The 15,842-nt window shown below is 49.2% G+C and overlaps 7 protein-coding genes across 7 annotated transcripts; 3 read left to right on the plus strand and 4 right to left on the minus strand.

Annotated features, from left to right (window-relative positions):
- Window positions 1-81: 81 nt before the first annotated feature.
- FTJAE_1112 (integral membrane protein PTH11) lies at window positions 82-874 on the minus strand (the record flags this gene model as incomplete). Its single annotated transcript, XM_037344030.1, has 3 exons — window positions 82-467; window positions 525-595; window positions 642-874. The coding sequence occupies 3 exons, from the start codon at window positions 872-874 to the stop codon at window positions 82-84; spliced, it is 690 nt and encodes a 229-aa protein (XP_037211797.1).
- A 2,371-nt stretch (window positions 875-3,245) lies between these two features.
- FTJAE_1113 (bromodomain protein) lies at window positions 3,246-5,027 on the plus strand (the record flags this gene model as incomplete). Its single annotated transcript, XM_037344041.1, has 1 exon — window positions 3,246-5,027. One exon carries the CDS (start codon window positions 3,246-3,248, stop codon window positions 5,025-5,027), a length of 1,782 nt encoding a protein of 593 aa, XP_037211798.1.
- A 1,919-nt stretch (window positions 5,028-6,946) lies between these two features.
- On the plus strand, window positions 6,947-8,934 carry FTJAE_1114 (uncharacterized protein; the record flags this gene model as incomplete). Its single annotated transcript, XM_037344052.1, has 2 exons — window positions 6,947-8,721; window positions 8,775-8,934. 2 exons carry the CDS (start codon window positions 6,947-6,949, stop codon window positions 8,932-8,934), a joined length of 1,935 nt encoding a protein of 644 aa, XP_037211799.1.
- Window positions 8,935-9,254: 320 nt separating this feature from the next.
- FTJAE_1115 (short chain alcohol dehydrogenase) lies at window positions 9,255-10,079 on the minus strand (the record flags this gene model as incomplete). Its single annotated transcript, XM_037344063.1, has 1 exon — window positions 9,255-10,079. The coding sequence occupies one exon, from the start codon at window positions 10,077-10,079 to the stop codon at window positions 9,255-9,257; it is 825 nt and encodes a 274-aa protein (XP_037211800.1).
- Window positions 10,080-10,689: 610 nt separating this feature from the next.
- Window positions 10,690-11,570, minus strand: FTJAE_1116 (sterigmatocystin biosynthesis peroxidase stcC; the record flags this gene model as incomplete). Its single annotated transcript, XM_037344074.1, has 3 exons — window positions 10,690-10,805; window positions 10,861-11,403; window positions 11,471-11,570. 3 exons carry the CDS (start codon window positions 11,568-11,570, stop codon window positions 10,690-10,692), a joined length of 759 nt encoding a protein of 252 aa, XP_037211801.1.
- A 435-nt stretch (window positions 11,571-12,005) lies between these two features.
- On the minus strand, window positions 12,006-12,807 carry FTJAE_1117 (2-hydroxyacylsphingosine 1-beta-galactosyltransferase; the record flags this gene model as incomplete). Its single annotated transcript, XM_037344085.1, has 3 exons — window positions 12,006-12,297; window positions 12,350-12,609; window positions 12,658-12,807. 3 exons carry the CDS (start codon window positions 12,805-12,807, stop codon window positions 12,006-12,008), a joined length of 702 nt encoding a protein of 233 aa, XP_037211802.1.
- Window positions 12,808-14,151: 1,344 nt separating this feature from the next.
- On the plus strand, window positions 14,152-15,730 carry FTJAE_1118 (uncharacterized protein; the record flags this gene model as incomplete). Its single annotated transcript, XM_037344096.1, has 2 exons — window positions 14,152-14,400; window positions 14,450-15,730. The coding sequence occupies 2 exons, from the start codon at window positions 14,152-14,154 to the stop codon at window positions 15,728-15,730; spliced, it is 1,530 nt and encodes a 509-aa protein (XP_037211803.1).
- Window positions 15,731-15,842: the final 112 nt, after the last annotated feature.

Raw genomic sequence — 15,842 nt, forward strand, 5'->3', positions numbered from 1 at the left:
TCAAAGTAATTGGTATTATTAGAATAAAGAAGTATAACATATTACCAATATATGGCATTCCCAGTTCGACCCCTGACTAAACTAAGCTGGTCTCGCATAGGTCTCATCTGAGACACGAGATCCTATCGATTCCGCATTGTTCTGCAATGTATGCATCTCCACGTCCACGGTAACCATAATCCCTTTCCTAGATGAGCCATCGTCAAGACCATCCCAGTGATCCTTGCCGTCATTCTCCACGTCTCGTGATATGTTGTATCCTTTCACACGGTTTGCGGTTGCGATATGACTGGTGATACCCAACCCATGTGATCCCCCTCCGTATAGCTTCGGGGGCGAATACTGGCGAGCTGAGCTGTCAAATGTAATCCAGCGTTTGACAAACTTTCTCAAAGCGGGGAGAGAACCGGCTATGATACCGATTCCTGCTTCAATGGTACTCCATAGAGAGACGTGGCAATGCCGATCTTGAGTCTTGTTAGAGATAGATATGTTGAATTATTTCAATGGCAGGAAGAACTCACAAAGATAGTCCGGATTAGGGTGGAAGTAAAACAGGACAAATGGCATTCGAATAATTGTAGCAACAGATGCACTACTCAGTTAGTGAAACGAACATATGTCGCAGAAGTTTGACTTACAGAGCACCAAGTCCAAGCACCATACTGATAGAAACCTTTGTCGCTAACTTCATCTGCGCTTTGTACAACATCAATGCTGGTAGTGCCGCACAGATAATGTCGGTCAATATAGAGGAGGCCGAGACAAAACAGGCCAGAATGGCCAAAACCGAAGGTGGTGAGCATTTTCCATCACCGTTCCAAGTTGCTGACAACGGCTTGCAGAGCACGAAAAGGCCGATGAAGACAATCATGGCGCAAATGACTGCCATGGCAAGGGTCATCCATGCAACCACTCGATGCCATGGTATGACAGCAATTCTCAGTAGGGCGTCGCAAATAGAGGCTTTTATAAAGACGAGGGATGCGCAATAGAATATTTGGAATAGCCAGACATACTGAACGCCAGTTCATTAGCCAGATACAAGGAGATAGGGAAGGACAAGGTAGGGATGGCATACAAACTTTCCATGAGGGTAAATACCCTCCGGAAGAACGGCGTCTCGTTGGCCTGCTCCATAGTAGGTACTTTGAGAGCTTACGCCGACAAGTATTGAAAACAAAACCTTGCGACTGGATGTTAGCTACATGGTTCCTGTAGAGATCCGGAATGGGGAAACCAACATATCCAATAACCATCAACATATCATCAGCTCCAAAAACACGGTTCTTCACGCGAATAAACGTCCGCAGAAATACAACAACGGTAGTCAGAATGCCAAAGATGATAGAGGTGATGAGCTGAGCCAAACCGAGCCCGCGAGGCTCAACCGTCGGTACAGCAGTCATTTCCAGTGGGTCAAAGTCATGCAAGGGCACACCAAGCGAGTTGGAATTCTTCAACGGACGGATATAACTACAGAAACGGGGTCGGTCTTTATTATACGCTGCTGCTATCAAGCTTGGTTCCTGGCTTTCTGTTTTCCGTATTAAACGTAAAGGAGACGCACAGACTCCGGGTAACAGTCTTCCAGACGATAGTCCGCCACTCACTCTAACCGAGTCTCAGACTTTACCCAAATTCGTCAAAGGCTGATGCCGCGGGAACGGAAGACTGTCCCCTTTGTTAGGGCAACCTATCGGAAGTTGCGCATTGTAGATTATTTTGTCTTTAGGTTTAAGCCTTGATCTTCAGGGCTGAGGTTGAATGAGTCGCGTGAGCCCTCGCCTAAGGGGATGTCGATCAAAATTCGCTATCGATTTTTTAAGTTCCATTATTGGCTTAACCGGCTACTGCAGTCATTACGAAAATCTTTTTCGGAAGAATAAGTTTAGATTCAGTTGTGGCATGTGTTCGGGTACAATCTCACCTGTATTCTTTTCGATACGCGGAAATGCGTCGGCAAATCGGAGGTGCTTATCTTATCTTATCTACATTTCGTTACAGACAATGGAATTATCCCCAAGCTTATCTCAGTGCAATGAGCTTGTCATCACACATATATATTCATGGCCCAGTCCACAGAAAATCACAGTTCTGAAAGGAAAGAAGTAAGAGCCAACCGAGCTCCGTAATACAATCTAGTCACCTGCCTGCCCTGAGACAGTCCCAGGTGAAGCATCTGTGAGGCTGTCTACCTTATTGAGTCTATCTATGATTGCGGTGCGTATGACTGTCATCGCCAACGCGATATGTCATCGCTGGAATGCAATATTCCCAGCGCGTTCAAGCAAGCTGTATAATGTATGATCAAGTCGTTTCGGATAATCGTTGTCATTGGCGAGTCTATCATCTGGTTCGTTATATCCCTATGGCTTGGAATGAAACCTTCATCCGGGTGATGAATAAGTTTGTCGATCATATAAGCACGTCACATCGAACATATGTCCTTCATGTCATTTATTCTGACAAGCATAATTATGCTTTTTACCCTTGGCATTGTTCATTGTTGAAACAAAGGGAGACGACATTGGCTCGCCTAACTCCCCAATAAACGGAAAATTCATCTCGACTTGCAGAAACATGATCCGCAATTCAGGCCAGGAATTGCTGTGCCATACACCTGATACAAACAGAATCCTTGGCACAAGCAGGCCCACAATCAAGCTAGGGTTTCGCGGAGTTGAACAACGTACGTACGTGAGCCAATTGGACTCAAAAACGGTCAAAAAGCGCGTATCCTCGCTCCGGATCCGAAGTTGTCGAAAGAGCAGTTTCCAGTCAAACAATCTCTCAAAACATTTGTTCAATACCGTAACGGTGTTCTTGCTCTAAAATGAAGTAAACTGTCAATTGTTTCATTAGTGTTTATATAGCCTTTTCCACGAATAAAACACAGACCTCAAAACTAAACTTCTTCCCAAATAAGCTTGGGTAATAAGCATAATTTTTCCGTCGCCGTTTCAAGATCATCTTGGCGCCAGCCGTTTGGGTCACTACAACATGGGCATGAGACACTTCGTGTCGGACAATCGGCTCAACATACCATCTGGGCCTAGCCCGTTTTCAACAACAAGACATCTAAAAGGGTGCAACATCGTCAGCTATCATAACTTTCTCTCACTTCTTTGGTACTGCTCTTTACTTTCCTTCATTTAGCTCTCATTCATTCGTTACATCTTAGGCCGGCCTAAGTCATTCGTTTATTCCTTTTTCACGGCTTGTCATTCATTTCTCTGTTCAATATGCGTCTGCAAAGTATCACTGCCATCTTGGCTGCTGCAGCCACGGCTTCTGCTCAGAGTGTTTCGGGCAAGGCTTACGGTTTTGCTGCTGGTGTTACTGGTGGTGAGGGAGAGGCTGTTACGCCTTCTTCTGCCGAGGAGCTTGCTACGCTTCTCGCTGATGACACGCCTCGTGTTATCTACCTCGACAAGGAGTTTGACTTTACTGGAGATGTCAAGACTGGTGCTGGTTGTGATCGCAAGAGCTGCAGTGCTAGCAACGGTGGTCAGCTTTACCTTGGTGATCTTTCTTGCGGCGGTGATGACAATGTCGCTGTTAGCTCCATCACCTACGACGCTGCTGGTCCCGAGCCCCTTCCCGTTGGCAGCAACAAGAGTATCATCGGTAACGGAAAGGCTGTTCTCAAGGGCAAGGGTCTGTCGATCAAGAAGGGATCCAAGAACGTCATTGTCCAGGGCATTGAGTTCACCGACATCAACCCCGGTGTCGTATGGGGCGGTGACGCTCTCGAGCTCAAGGGTCTCAACGATGGTGTCTGGATCGATCACTGCAAGTTCTCCAAGGTCGGCCGCATGTTCATCGTCTCCCACTACGACGGCTCCCGCCTCACCATCTCCAACTCCGAATTCGACGGTGTCACCGACACTTCTGCTTCTTGCAATGGCAACCACTACTGGACCATGATGTTCTACGGTGAGGGTGACCAGGTCACTCTTGATCGCAACCACTTCCACGATGTCGCTGGCCGAGCTCCCAAGCTTGGTGAGCCTGGCACCAACGGTTACTTCCACGCTACCAACAACTACTTCCAGAACATGAAGGGCCATGCCTTTGATGCCTACCAGGGAGCCAACGCCATCATTGAGGGCAACGTCTTTGATGGTGTCGACACTCCCATCACCAAGGAGGCTGCTTCCGTCAGCACTCTGTTCGTCGCTGATGAGAGCGGTGCTTCTGCTTGTCAGTCCGCTCTTGGCCGTGCTTGCGAGCCCAACTCTGCTACCAGCAGCGGTGATCTTCCATCTTTGAAGGGTGAGAGCGGCCTCAACGCTGTCGCCAAGAACAAGGACAACATCATCATCCCCGTCTCTGCCAGCGAAGTCACTGCTCTTGTCCTTGGTAGCGTTGGACCCGCCAATGTTGGTTCCGGCTCCAACTCAGGATCTGGCTCTGACTCCGCCCCATCTCAAAGCCCCGAGTCTGGCAATGATGCTACCGAGACCACTCCCGCTACACCTGAGACTACTCCCGAGAGCACGCCCGAGACTGCTCCTCAGACTACTCCTGAGGCTGTGAACGAGCAAGAGGAGACCGAGACTGAGCCTGTTGAGAACGCGGAGGTGAAGCCTGTCGCTTCCGACGACTGCGAGGAGGAAACAATCGTTACCCCTTCCAAGACTGAGGAGAAGCCCATTGCTACTGGCGACTGCGATGATGAGATTGAGGCTGCTGCTGATAGCTCTTCCGAGACAGAGCAGAAGCCCGCTGCATCCGCGACTCCCTCCAAGCAGACATCCTCGTCTAGCGACGAGTGTGACGAGGAGCCCAAGGCTGAGGCGAAGCCCGTTGCCACCGGAGATTGTGATGAGGGAGAGACCTCCGAGGCCGCCGCGGACTCCTCGTCTTCCTCTGGTTCCACTGCTCAGATGTACGGTCAATGCGGAGGCAAGAACTGGACTGGTGCTACGACGTGCCCCTCTGGAACTTCTTGCAAGAAGATGAACGACTATTACTCGCAATGCATTGGCTCCAACAGCCGTGTTCGTCGCTATGTTCAGTGAAGAGCGTTGGCTGCAGTTAAATCGTGACGCGATTGAACACTTCTTGTAATTATTATCATTTATTTACTCACTTCGATGTCGAGCAATGAAGAGTATATAGCAATTGAATGGGCACAGAACCCCATTTCACACTAATTTTTTCCATATCGTAAATTGCAAGACTGACTGGGATTGAGCATTTGACCTCTGCAAGTCACTCAACTGCCTTCCCCAGCCGGGCGCTAGCGACGCGACGCGTTTATCCACTGGCGAAACTACCCTGGAGAGAGAGACTGTTTTTGTAGCCAGACACTTGCAACGTAGATTTAATAGCACAAAAACCGTTACTTGGAATAAGGGATGTTAATTCCTCGTTCGTAAGATTCAGTTTGTAGAGTAATCTGCATAAGAAGTTGTGGTTCAGAGGATCTGCGATGCGTTCAATGTTTGCACGGTGTTTGGGACCAGTTTCTCCAGCTGCGATGCCAACCAAGATGTCAAGCAGAAAACGAGCGTCGAGTCCCAAGTTCACAACGCTCGCGTGTTCGAACCCCAGGATAGACAGTATTTTTTTTATTTTATTTTTTGGACTGATTGCAATAAGCCACTGGAACTCGATCAGTCCTCCCGTGCATGTCCATGTCTTGCCCCAACGACTCCTCCAAGCACCCGCTGTGGATAAGTCTGTGCAAGCTTGCATATGCACGGCATTAACGGGTGCTCACTTCTGGAAGTTAAAGTTGGCATTCACCAATAAAGATGGACGGTTCATGCGACCACTGATCAACAGAGACGCTGCAAGTTGTCACGAGTCTCAATCATGCATGTGTCGAACCATTTGCCTTGTTTCATTGAGTTGATGCTACAAAATTTGTCTCATCATCTCATGCATGTTGCTCGAGTCTGCTACCTCCAACTCCCTCCCTCTCTCCAGTCTTACTGAGTCACCCCTTTTATCGACGTGTCTCGTCCAGAGTCATAATATCGTGTTTATTTACTTAGAGGCATGAACAACAAAGCAACAATCTGAAACAGCAGTCGTCAATGATTTGGTGAGGGATTTAGTTAGACTCACCTCGGGTCGGAGCTAAACGGGATCTAACCCGTCCGTTGCCGTTGTCTCCACTGCCAAGTTTAGCTCAGATCTAGCAGCCTATGGCAGATGGCGATGTGGCTTGACACGTACATGATCCAAAACTTCACCAGCGCATGACTCCAGTGTGAGTCACTCAACAACTTTACCGCTTCTTTTTCAAGTGAGTATAAGAGCGTTGTGTTTCAGTTTCTTTGTTTTCGCCTCTTTTCTCTCTCAGATATCAGGCAAAGACACGAGAATTACACGAGAATTGTTCCCATTACACAGTTTAAATTGCGCAATCTCCCCAGCCACACACCCTCTTCCTCAGATATCACCAGCCACATCCCTCCCCCTCGATAACCCTCCAGTCAAACCTCATGACCCATCTAGCCGCATCCCATGACTTGTCAATGCTCACCGCTCTTCTCAAAACAACATTATTTTTAACTCAACATCGTCCAGGTTGAGTTGGAAAACTTGAAAGAATCTGATCTCGAGATATCTCATGTCTGTTGGTCAACAAAAACAAACAAAAACAGACAAAACAGACCAAACATAGCGCACTGGCCCCGTTGGAACGCCGAGAAATTAGTGGTGACGCTTTATTTACATAGACCCTTGAACAAAACGCCCCACGTGGCTGAAGAGTAATTTCCGGGCCTTGTCGTGTCGCGTCAGTGACCAAATCTTCCTTAACTATCCCATCTAGCAGGCATCACGCCCGCCAGCCCCCTTGAATCTTTCAACTCTGCACTGCACTATTTACGTCTCTTGGGTTGGGTTGGCTAGGTAATAATAAACCCCCACTCATCATCGTATCATTCACTCAATGATCCTCTAACACATCGTCTCACAGATTGCTATGGCCCAGCAGAGTCGTGTCAAAGGTCCAGGGATTTCTGCCGCCAAAGCTCCCGCTCCCGTGCCCGTCGTCCGTGACGTCTCTGACTGGGAGGTCTTCACTGATGACGAGTCTGACAGTGACACTTCTCAAAACACAGTCGATTTCATTGAGCCCCCTCCTGCCTACAAGGTAGACGATCCAGGGTTGGTGGTCAACAGACCCACGTTGGGTAGACCGACTTTGGGCAGGCCTGTTGTTGAGCGGCCTGTCCAGGAGAAGCGTCAGTCGTCGTGGCGACAATGGCTCAACAGAGATAAGGTCAGCCCGGAGGCGGCGGATGAACCGACTCTACGTCCTGACCGAAGGGTGAGGCGTCATCGGTCTGAAACCGAGACACCCGAGGAGCGGGAGGCGAGAAGATCAGAACGCCGTCGCCGACACAGGGAGCATGAAGAACGTGGTCGCACTGAGAAGGACCGCCATACTCGAGACAGAAGCCGAGCAGGTAGTCCAAGCACGCGACACAGACGACACAAGCGACGCGAAGGTGAGGAGAGAGAAGAGAGAAGCGATGAGAAGGAGTCTCGTCGCCTCTCACGGAGGTTCCTTGGACGAAGTGATGAAGAGGACAAGGAGCGGGAGAGGGAGAGAGAGAAGCGCAGATCCATGAGAGAACGACCTACTCTTGACAAGAGACACTCTACCTCTGCTTCCATCAGACATCGCGACCCCGAGTATGCCGAACGTGAGAGGAGATCCAGTCGCGTGGATGGTGAGAGGCGACACAAGAGTAGTCGTGAGCACTCACGAGCCTCACATAGCCACACTCCTCGCGCTCCTGAAGAGGACAGACATCGCGACGAGGATCGGGAGGCTCGGAGAGCAGAGCGTCGACGACTACACAACGAGCGCAAGGCAGCTACCCCCAAGCACAGTGACTCTGACCGCGGCGAGAAGGAGAGGTCATACACCAGAAGTGTTGATCCTGAGCGCGCAAGAGAGCGACGCCATAGCCGACATCTCAGCCAACTTGATAACGACAACCGGAGGGACCGGTACAAGGACTACGAATCAGCCCGAGCCTCAATGAAGATCAAGAGCCCAAGTCCAGGATCAGATCCTGAGAAGGAGAAGTTGAGGATGCATGAGAAGGAGCGCGAGAGGGAGGAGGAACGGCAGAGAGAGCGTGAACGCGAGAAGGAGAATGAGCGCGAACGCATCCGCTTAGAGGAGAAGCGAAAGGCTGAAGAGAAGAAGAGGGTTGAGGAGATGGAGAAGGAGCGTGAGAGAGAGCGACTCGAGGAACAGAAGAAACTTGATGAGAAGAAGAGAGCTGAGGACAAGCGACGTGCTGAAGAGAAGAAGCGCGCTGAGGAGAAGCGCAAGCTCGAGGAGAAGAAGAAGTTGGTCGAAGAGAAGCGCCGCCTGGCAGAGAAGAAGCTCAAGGCCGAGAGTCGACGCAAGGTCGCTGAGGAGCGCGAGAAGGAGAAGGAACGCGAGAGACTTGAGGAGAAGAAGAGAATCGAGGAGGAGAAGCGTCTTGAAGAGGAGCGACGTATCGAGGAAGAGCGAAAGCTCGAAGAGAAGAAGCGTCTGGAGGAGAAGCGCAAGGCTGATGAGAAGAGACGCGCTGATGTCCAGGAGAAGGAGCGAAAGCTCGCCGAGGCCAAGAAGCGTATCGAGGAGAAGGAGAAGCGCGCTGCTGAGCGCAAGGAGAAGGACGCTCGTCGTGCTCAACGTAAACAACAAAAGGAAGAGCAAAAGAAGAAGGATGCTACCGCCGAGGAGCAAGCGTACGTCCCCCCTCCCCAACCATCTCTACTATCTCATACTAACACCATCGCAGAAACAAGCCTCAGATTCTCGGCCCCAACAAGTGGCCCGCCCCAGGAGCACGCCTCGGTCCCGCCCTGGGCCCCCTGCGACTAGCTACAGCTACAGCTCCAGCTACAGAGACCAAGCCGAAGCCGGCTGTTGTCGACGACTCCGACAGCGGTGTCGACTAAGTCAAGCGAGAGGAACAAACAGTACATGAGGCGTTACTTTGTTTTCCCGGGATTGATCAAAGCGGTTTATTTTTGATCTATGACACAACATCTCCACTCACAAATATGAACTTGAACTTGCAGGATGAAAGGACTCCTGGAATGGTTCAAACCGACTAATGCGGCTTTGGAAGAAGCCTACTTTATACCCTGACTGATGAAACAGTCACAACTCCACTCAAAGAAATACTTTAACGTTAATGCTCTGTATGAGTATAATATGAATATGAATGATTACGAACACTTTTGTTTCTCTCGTGACTGTGATGTGATGACTTGGACTACTTGATCATGACTGCGCCTCCATCGACGATGAGGTCCTGACCCGTCACGAAGCCAGCGTTGACCATATAATCAACAGCCTGAGCAATATCCAACGGTCTTCCAGCTCTATTCGTAAGGTGATCCTCCACATCCTTATTCTCATTCAAATGCGCCCACTCAACGCCCTTTTCATCACCCTCTTTCGACTCATGACCTGCCTTGATTCGACCTGGCGCCACCAAATTCACCCTGATCCCGAAGGGCTGCAGACTAACAGCCATACTGTGAGTGAGACCCAACAGACCAGCCTTCGCAGATGCGTAACCTTCCTGATTTGGATCGCTCTGCTTTGCGCGGAATGATCCTATGTTGATGATGCAAGGCCCAGCAGTGCTGTGGCTATCATCTGTCACAGGCTCTGTATCCTTCTCATTCTTCATGAACGGGACACAAGCCTGCGATACCACAAATGGCGCGGTGAGATTCGTCTCAATGTACGCTTTCCATTCCTTCAACGTGTCTCTATCAACCATAGTCTTGCCATCCTTCCAGTGCGGTGACGCAATCCCGCCATTGTTGATGACAACGTCGATATGGCCACCGAGAAACTTTGCTGCTTGCTGAATCTTTTCGTAAATCTCATCTGTGTTGCGCAAGTCGCAGATGGCGGAATCAACGGCCTTGGAGTCGTAGTAGGACTTGAGATGGGTGCGCGTCGTGTGAGTGAGTTCCTGCTCGTCTATGTCGAGAATGAAGACGCGGTATTGCTTTTCGAGGAAGTAGCGCGCGAGAGTACGTCCGATACCCCGGGCTCCGCCGCTGACGACGGCTGTTTTGGGCATGATGATGGTGTCGTAGTGAGGGTTGACCTGGCTCATGGGAACGAGAGTCGAGTGGTAATATCGTCAGATATACGGGCGTCATGAGCACGTACTGAAGACGTCACGCTACGTCATTGAGTCTGAATATTCGAGGAAAGTGCAGAGCGATAGCTTCTTATCGCCGTGCATATTATCTGGTGTAGTCTATCGATGCGTTTTATTCAGACCAGGCAAGGTGGTAGTCTTTCATGATTGCCATTTCGCAATAATAAGGAAGGGTTCAGGATCTTCCTACGATGGGTTAAGGAGATCAAATTTAGGTAATATATTTTATTTCTGGATATTTGCGTGATAAAAATCGCCATGGTTACTCTATAGCTCTCAATGAAAACATCGAGAACAGGTTCGAGGTACAATGCCTGGCCTAAGGCGACTCGCTTTAAAAAAGACGTACTGCATGTGGGTTGGGAAAGCTCAACAGCACCACAACATTGATAGATAAAGGCACTTTAACAATAATATTAAAAACATACTCTGTAGCCAGTAGCAATCTATTATCGCGGTACGTATTGTGTCGTCTAAATGCATTTTGTTCAATTCAAGGCAAGCAGAACAGTCCTGTTAGGCTCAGTCACGGCTTCCACCCAACCACCGCTCGAACAGCCTGAGTCATAGCACCGAGTTGCTTATTTGTCTTGACCGTCTTGCCTTTGTTGTATCCTTCTCTATAAGCGATTCTATCCTCGCCTACAAATTCATTAGCCTATGAAATCAAGCACTGAGTGACAAAGAACGGTCTTACCAAGTAATGCTTTAACCCAATGCTTTGGCGCTGCCTTCTGTTGTTCATCCCATATAGTCAAGAGATAGAGCGCAGTAGTGCCATATTCGGTCTCATGCTGATGCACGGAAGCATTGAACTCCGGATTGACACGCTTGGCGAGGTCGAGCCGAGTTTTAGTTGCTTTGGCTGCAGTTTCGATTGTTACAAATTTATCTTTACGGCTGATCTTGTTCAGCCCAAGGTCGCGTGCGACGGGATCAAAGACTGTAGCATCGAAGTGCAGATCATCACCGAAGAAGATGTCGTTTCGAGTGAGGGAGCCATCGACCTCGATCTGGTCGTGCTGAGCCAGGTCTCGGAGATGGAAGGTTTCGCTGGGTCTGTTTGAGGTGGAGATATTGAGCTGAAACACCATGTTGACGGCATCGATGTAGAAGCCATCTTCGAAATTATAAGCGGCTTGGGCTGCATGATTGATCATGTCGTAATCGATGTTTGAGCCATCACGTGGAAGGTAACCGTGGTTGGCGAGAGCGTTGAGACCTGGGCACGGTGATCGACCTGTAGTGAGACACAATGTTAGCCTTTTGGTTATAGTAGCTGTTCCGATTTGAAATGGATGACTTACTGTCGTAGGGTCCTGCGGCGCGGAACTCATGGCCCTTTGGATCCGGCAGTGCAGAGGCCACGATTGCGAAGAACGCTGAAGGAAAAAGAAAAGCTTTCATGCTGCAGAATGATACCGTTTGGGGTTAAAGGAATTATTTCTGTAGAGTCAGGAAGAGACACATATTTAATGCTTTTTCCCTCTTTTATTACTGCCGCTTCTTCTACTTTTGCGTCTAGTCATGTCGAATGAATACGCTGTTCTTGGTTGGCGTATTGCGTATTGGAAGCGTATTACGGCGCCAAGCGTATACCAGGCGTATTGCCTACAGGGCTTTAGCGAATCAGACAGAGCGCTTTAATCCCCTAGCGTCCTGCTTGAGGCTCATGCATTTTATGTAGCTAAGCCCATCCCGAGATACTCAGCCCTTTGAATAAAGAACAGCGACACAAGAATAAACGCACTGACAAAAAAAGGTTTATCGAGTAAATCAAGATTAGTAACATAAGAGGAACCAGAACCCAGAATTGGTGGATCTTTTGGCCTCGTAGAAAATCTACGGAGACCCCTCTGATGATTTCAAGTATGCCAGTTTGGCAATCTCATCAGCAGCAACATCACGCCCCTTCTTCCCAGCCTTGATCCTATCACCCAGCCATTTCGCTCGTCGCTGTAAGAAACTCTCACCACAGCCATCTATTCCTTTCATGAAGGCATCCAGCAAGCACTCACTCGTCCAGTTGGGCGTTGAATCCCTGCAACCCCAAACCCCAATGCCTCTTGTCTCAGCTAGAGCAGCATAGTTGTAGAGGTCGGCCCACAAGAAAGTACAACTTGCGTGACACCGGCTCTTCAAAATCGTCAGTGGTTGTATATCGAGTAGTCTCAGGCATTACCTACACGAGGGCTTCGTGAAAGCAGTTCGAACCGCCGTGATGCACTGAAGTAACAATGTTTCCAGTATCAAGAAGTGATGCCGGGTCTGCTACAAGCCAACTTGGCATTTTCAGTCGCTCGTTTTCGAGATAGGGCTTCAAGTGCACCAGGAAATTATCAGAAAAGTATCCCAGCTTATTAAATTTCCACAAGACCTGGTAATCAGTAGAGGACAGTAACGCTGCTATGGCGATTGCCATAACTTCAGCAGGACTTTTGTCATACTGCCAAAAGTTAACAAAACATGCATTTCCTGTATTCTCAGGACCTACTGCAAGATTACTGCTCAGATTGAAGAGCACTGTAGGAGCTTTTTTGAGCCAAGTTGCAGTCCCAGGATCCTGAAGGTCAGCTGGTGGTCCTGACCGAATGATCGGCCCAGCACAGGCGACGTTTGGCGGAAGAACCTCTACTGGGATCATGGCGCCTTGTGTGTTTTGAGTTATCCAAGGGACACTCGGTCGGTGCATTCCGAATAAATTCATTGGTTCTCCAAGGCCGATATGTTGAAGTCGACCTTTCTTTTCCCACATATCCGGTGTAAACATTGCGCTTTAAATATAACGTATATTCATGTATATGTTCTCCGGAAGCTTGAGCCAGGGAACTGGGAAAGGAAACCCTGATGATGGACTATTGCTGTCAGTGTCAATCGACTTCCTTGGAAGCAACGACTTACGCGGGGTATTTCCAGAGCCTGGTCCAGAAAGGCTGAATGCCCAAGAAATGGTCTACAAGAGTATTGGGCGTGATGAAGGCGTGTTGCCTATTTATTTTGCGTGTGGCATCTATAGCTGGCCGGAACCAACTATCAAGCACAATAACAGCCGGATCTACTTCGTCAATAACACTACCCAGCTCTTTGCACAAGTGCACATGATCTTCAAACGCCCATGGCGATATCCAAAGCTGTATGTGCTCGGCCAAAGTAGCGATACCTCTCCATCAAGGAGGGGATATGAAGCTTCGACCTTCTCTGGCGATTGCCTGCACAAATGTCGGACCGGTGAGACCGCGAAAAGCGATTGATTTAGCATGAGGGGACTTAATCTTGGCGAAGGACGAAACTCGTTCGGCCTTTTGTCAATAGGCGGAAATGAAGCAAAATGCACTTCTATATCTGGGTAGTTCTCTAGAAACGCCGATGCTGTTGCAAGATGCACATTGGACAGACCATGCTCGCTGTTTGTGAGAAAGAGCACGGTTTTGTTTCTTCCTTGGACATATGGCGCATGATCTGTTGGGGTCTGGTGGGTTAAAAAGTAAGCCAGAGGCACAACAAGCAGGGCTGTGAATAAGAGAATACGGGCAAACATGACGAGCACTATGTTGATGCTATTCCCAGATTAACCATAGCGACAGTGATTTGCTTCGTACTTTCTACGCAACAAGATATGGCAAGTGTTTGCCTGCCCCCGCTTCAACCCATGTTCCTCACGGCACTTGGTGAACATCGCTTAACCAATTCCACCAGCTCTTCCAACTAGCCAGCCATTCAGAACACCTCACCTAAGCAGCTCCATGTTGGAAAAGATTACGGAGTAGCTCACCCTTAAACTGCTGCCTTACTGGGGTTGAGGAGGGGCATTGAAAACCCCGCACCACAGAGGAAGAGCAGGGAATGTAATCCTCTGCATGTTACCTTGCCATCCATCCAGCTTGGCATCTCGCTTATTATCATGGCAGCAACTCGTACAGACCAACAAATTCTCCCCGCATCATGGCAGTCATTGCACAAATTTTCAAAGTCTTTGATATCGGAGACAATGGCGGCTTTGCTTAATTACATACCATTCTTCAAGAAGGAAGAGGAACGTCCTCTCCCAGACATTGTTGAGCCAGATGACATCATTCCGGTGCACTTGTTTGACGATACTGCAGCGGCGCGGGGAATTGTGCTGGTATGGACTTTGCAGTTCGAAGACGTACTGAACCCCCATAAATTGAACGATGCTTTGTCCAAGCTTTTTGAGATGGATGGATGGCGGAGATTGGGCGGGAGATTTCGGCAGAAGGTATGGTTTCACGACTCTTCAAAGTTTCTCGATATTGACCCGCGTACAGTCAGACGGCGGACTCGAAATACATGTTCCCCGAGAATTTACAGAAGAGCGCCCAGCAGTGCATTTCACCCGAGAAGAGTTCCAAACCCCAATGTCAGAACATCCACTGGCTTCAAGGCTACCCAGCCCAACTGGGAATATCTCTACTTATACTGGACCGAAAGAATTCTGTGCCCTTGGACTCCGCCCCGAGACGCCTCGCAACATGGATGACTATGTTCATTCTGACATACCTCAATTCTGTCTCCATGTGCAAACCTTCACCGACGGCACTCTTGTCAACTTGACGTTTTCCCATGTCACAACCGACCTAATGGGGTTGTCTGCCATATTTGAGGGTTGGAGTCAGGTCTTAGCTGGAAAGCCAGAAGCTATTATCCAAATGCCAGGATATAGGAAAGACGTGTTTGACGACATGCTCAAGTCACCGCCCAAAGAACGCCATGTCCTTGCCGACAAGATTCTTGATGGCTGGCGTTTCAAAGTCTGGGGCTTACGGAGCTTGTATGAATCGTGGAAGTCCGGCAACATTCAGTCGCGGACTCTGTGTATCCCGAAAGATACAGTTAGCAGAATGATGCAGCAAGCGAGAGGCCACTTGGAAGAGGGAGAAGAAAGCAGCAAACCTTTCATCAGCGAAGGAGATGTCTTCGCCGCTCTCTCTTGCCTCATGCTGGCCAAGTACCAAGGTCGGGACGCGAATCGAGAGCTGGCAACTATCATGGCAGTCGACCCTCGAAGTCGAGCCAGATCGATATTCTTACCAGACAAGGCATACGTGCAGAACTCCCCTACCAATGCCTTTGTGTTCTGTCGCGCCAACGAAATCCTGGACCTGCCACTGGGGAAACTTGCTCTCCAAGTGCGAGAGGCCATACAAGCACAGACCACAGAAGAACAGCTGAAAGCCTCAACGGCACTCTCAGTGAAGTCTATGAAGACAAATAATATGCCTGTCGTCTTCGGAAGCACCAACATGGCTGCCCAGTTCATGTCGAATTGGAGCAAGGGGGACCTTGCTGAGAAGTTGGACTTCAGCCCCGCGATAGAGCAAGAGGTAAGCCTTGAGTCAAGAAGGGGGAAGAGGGGACATCCAGTGTACTACCAGGCTTCTGATCCTGGCCACAACACTGTCTCTGCCATATCTAGCGTGTTTGTGGTGGTTGGTAAGGATTACGAAGGGAATACTTGGTTTTCCAACTCGTTGCCGCAAAAGATGTGGATGGACTTGATGGATTACCTTGAGCAGTTCAGTCATGCTGGAAGAGTGTCCAAACTCTGACCGTGGCCCTGATGGCTTGAATAGTCTTCGATTTAACTTTTGGTTTTGAAGAGTTAGCAGCTTTCTCCTCCCAACGGGAGGATCTTGATATAGCATGACACTTTCTCCGATA

The sequence above is a fragment of the Fusarium tjaetaba genome, assembly GCF_013396195.1.
Source record: "Fusarium tjaetaba strain NRRL 66243 chromosome Unknown NRRL66243_c0000023, whole genome shotgun sequence".
In the NCBI taxonomy this organism is placed as follows: Eukaryota; Fungi; Ascomycota; class Sordariomycetes; order Hypocreales; family Nectriaceae; genus Fusarium; species Fusarium tjaetaba.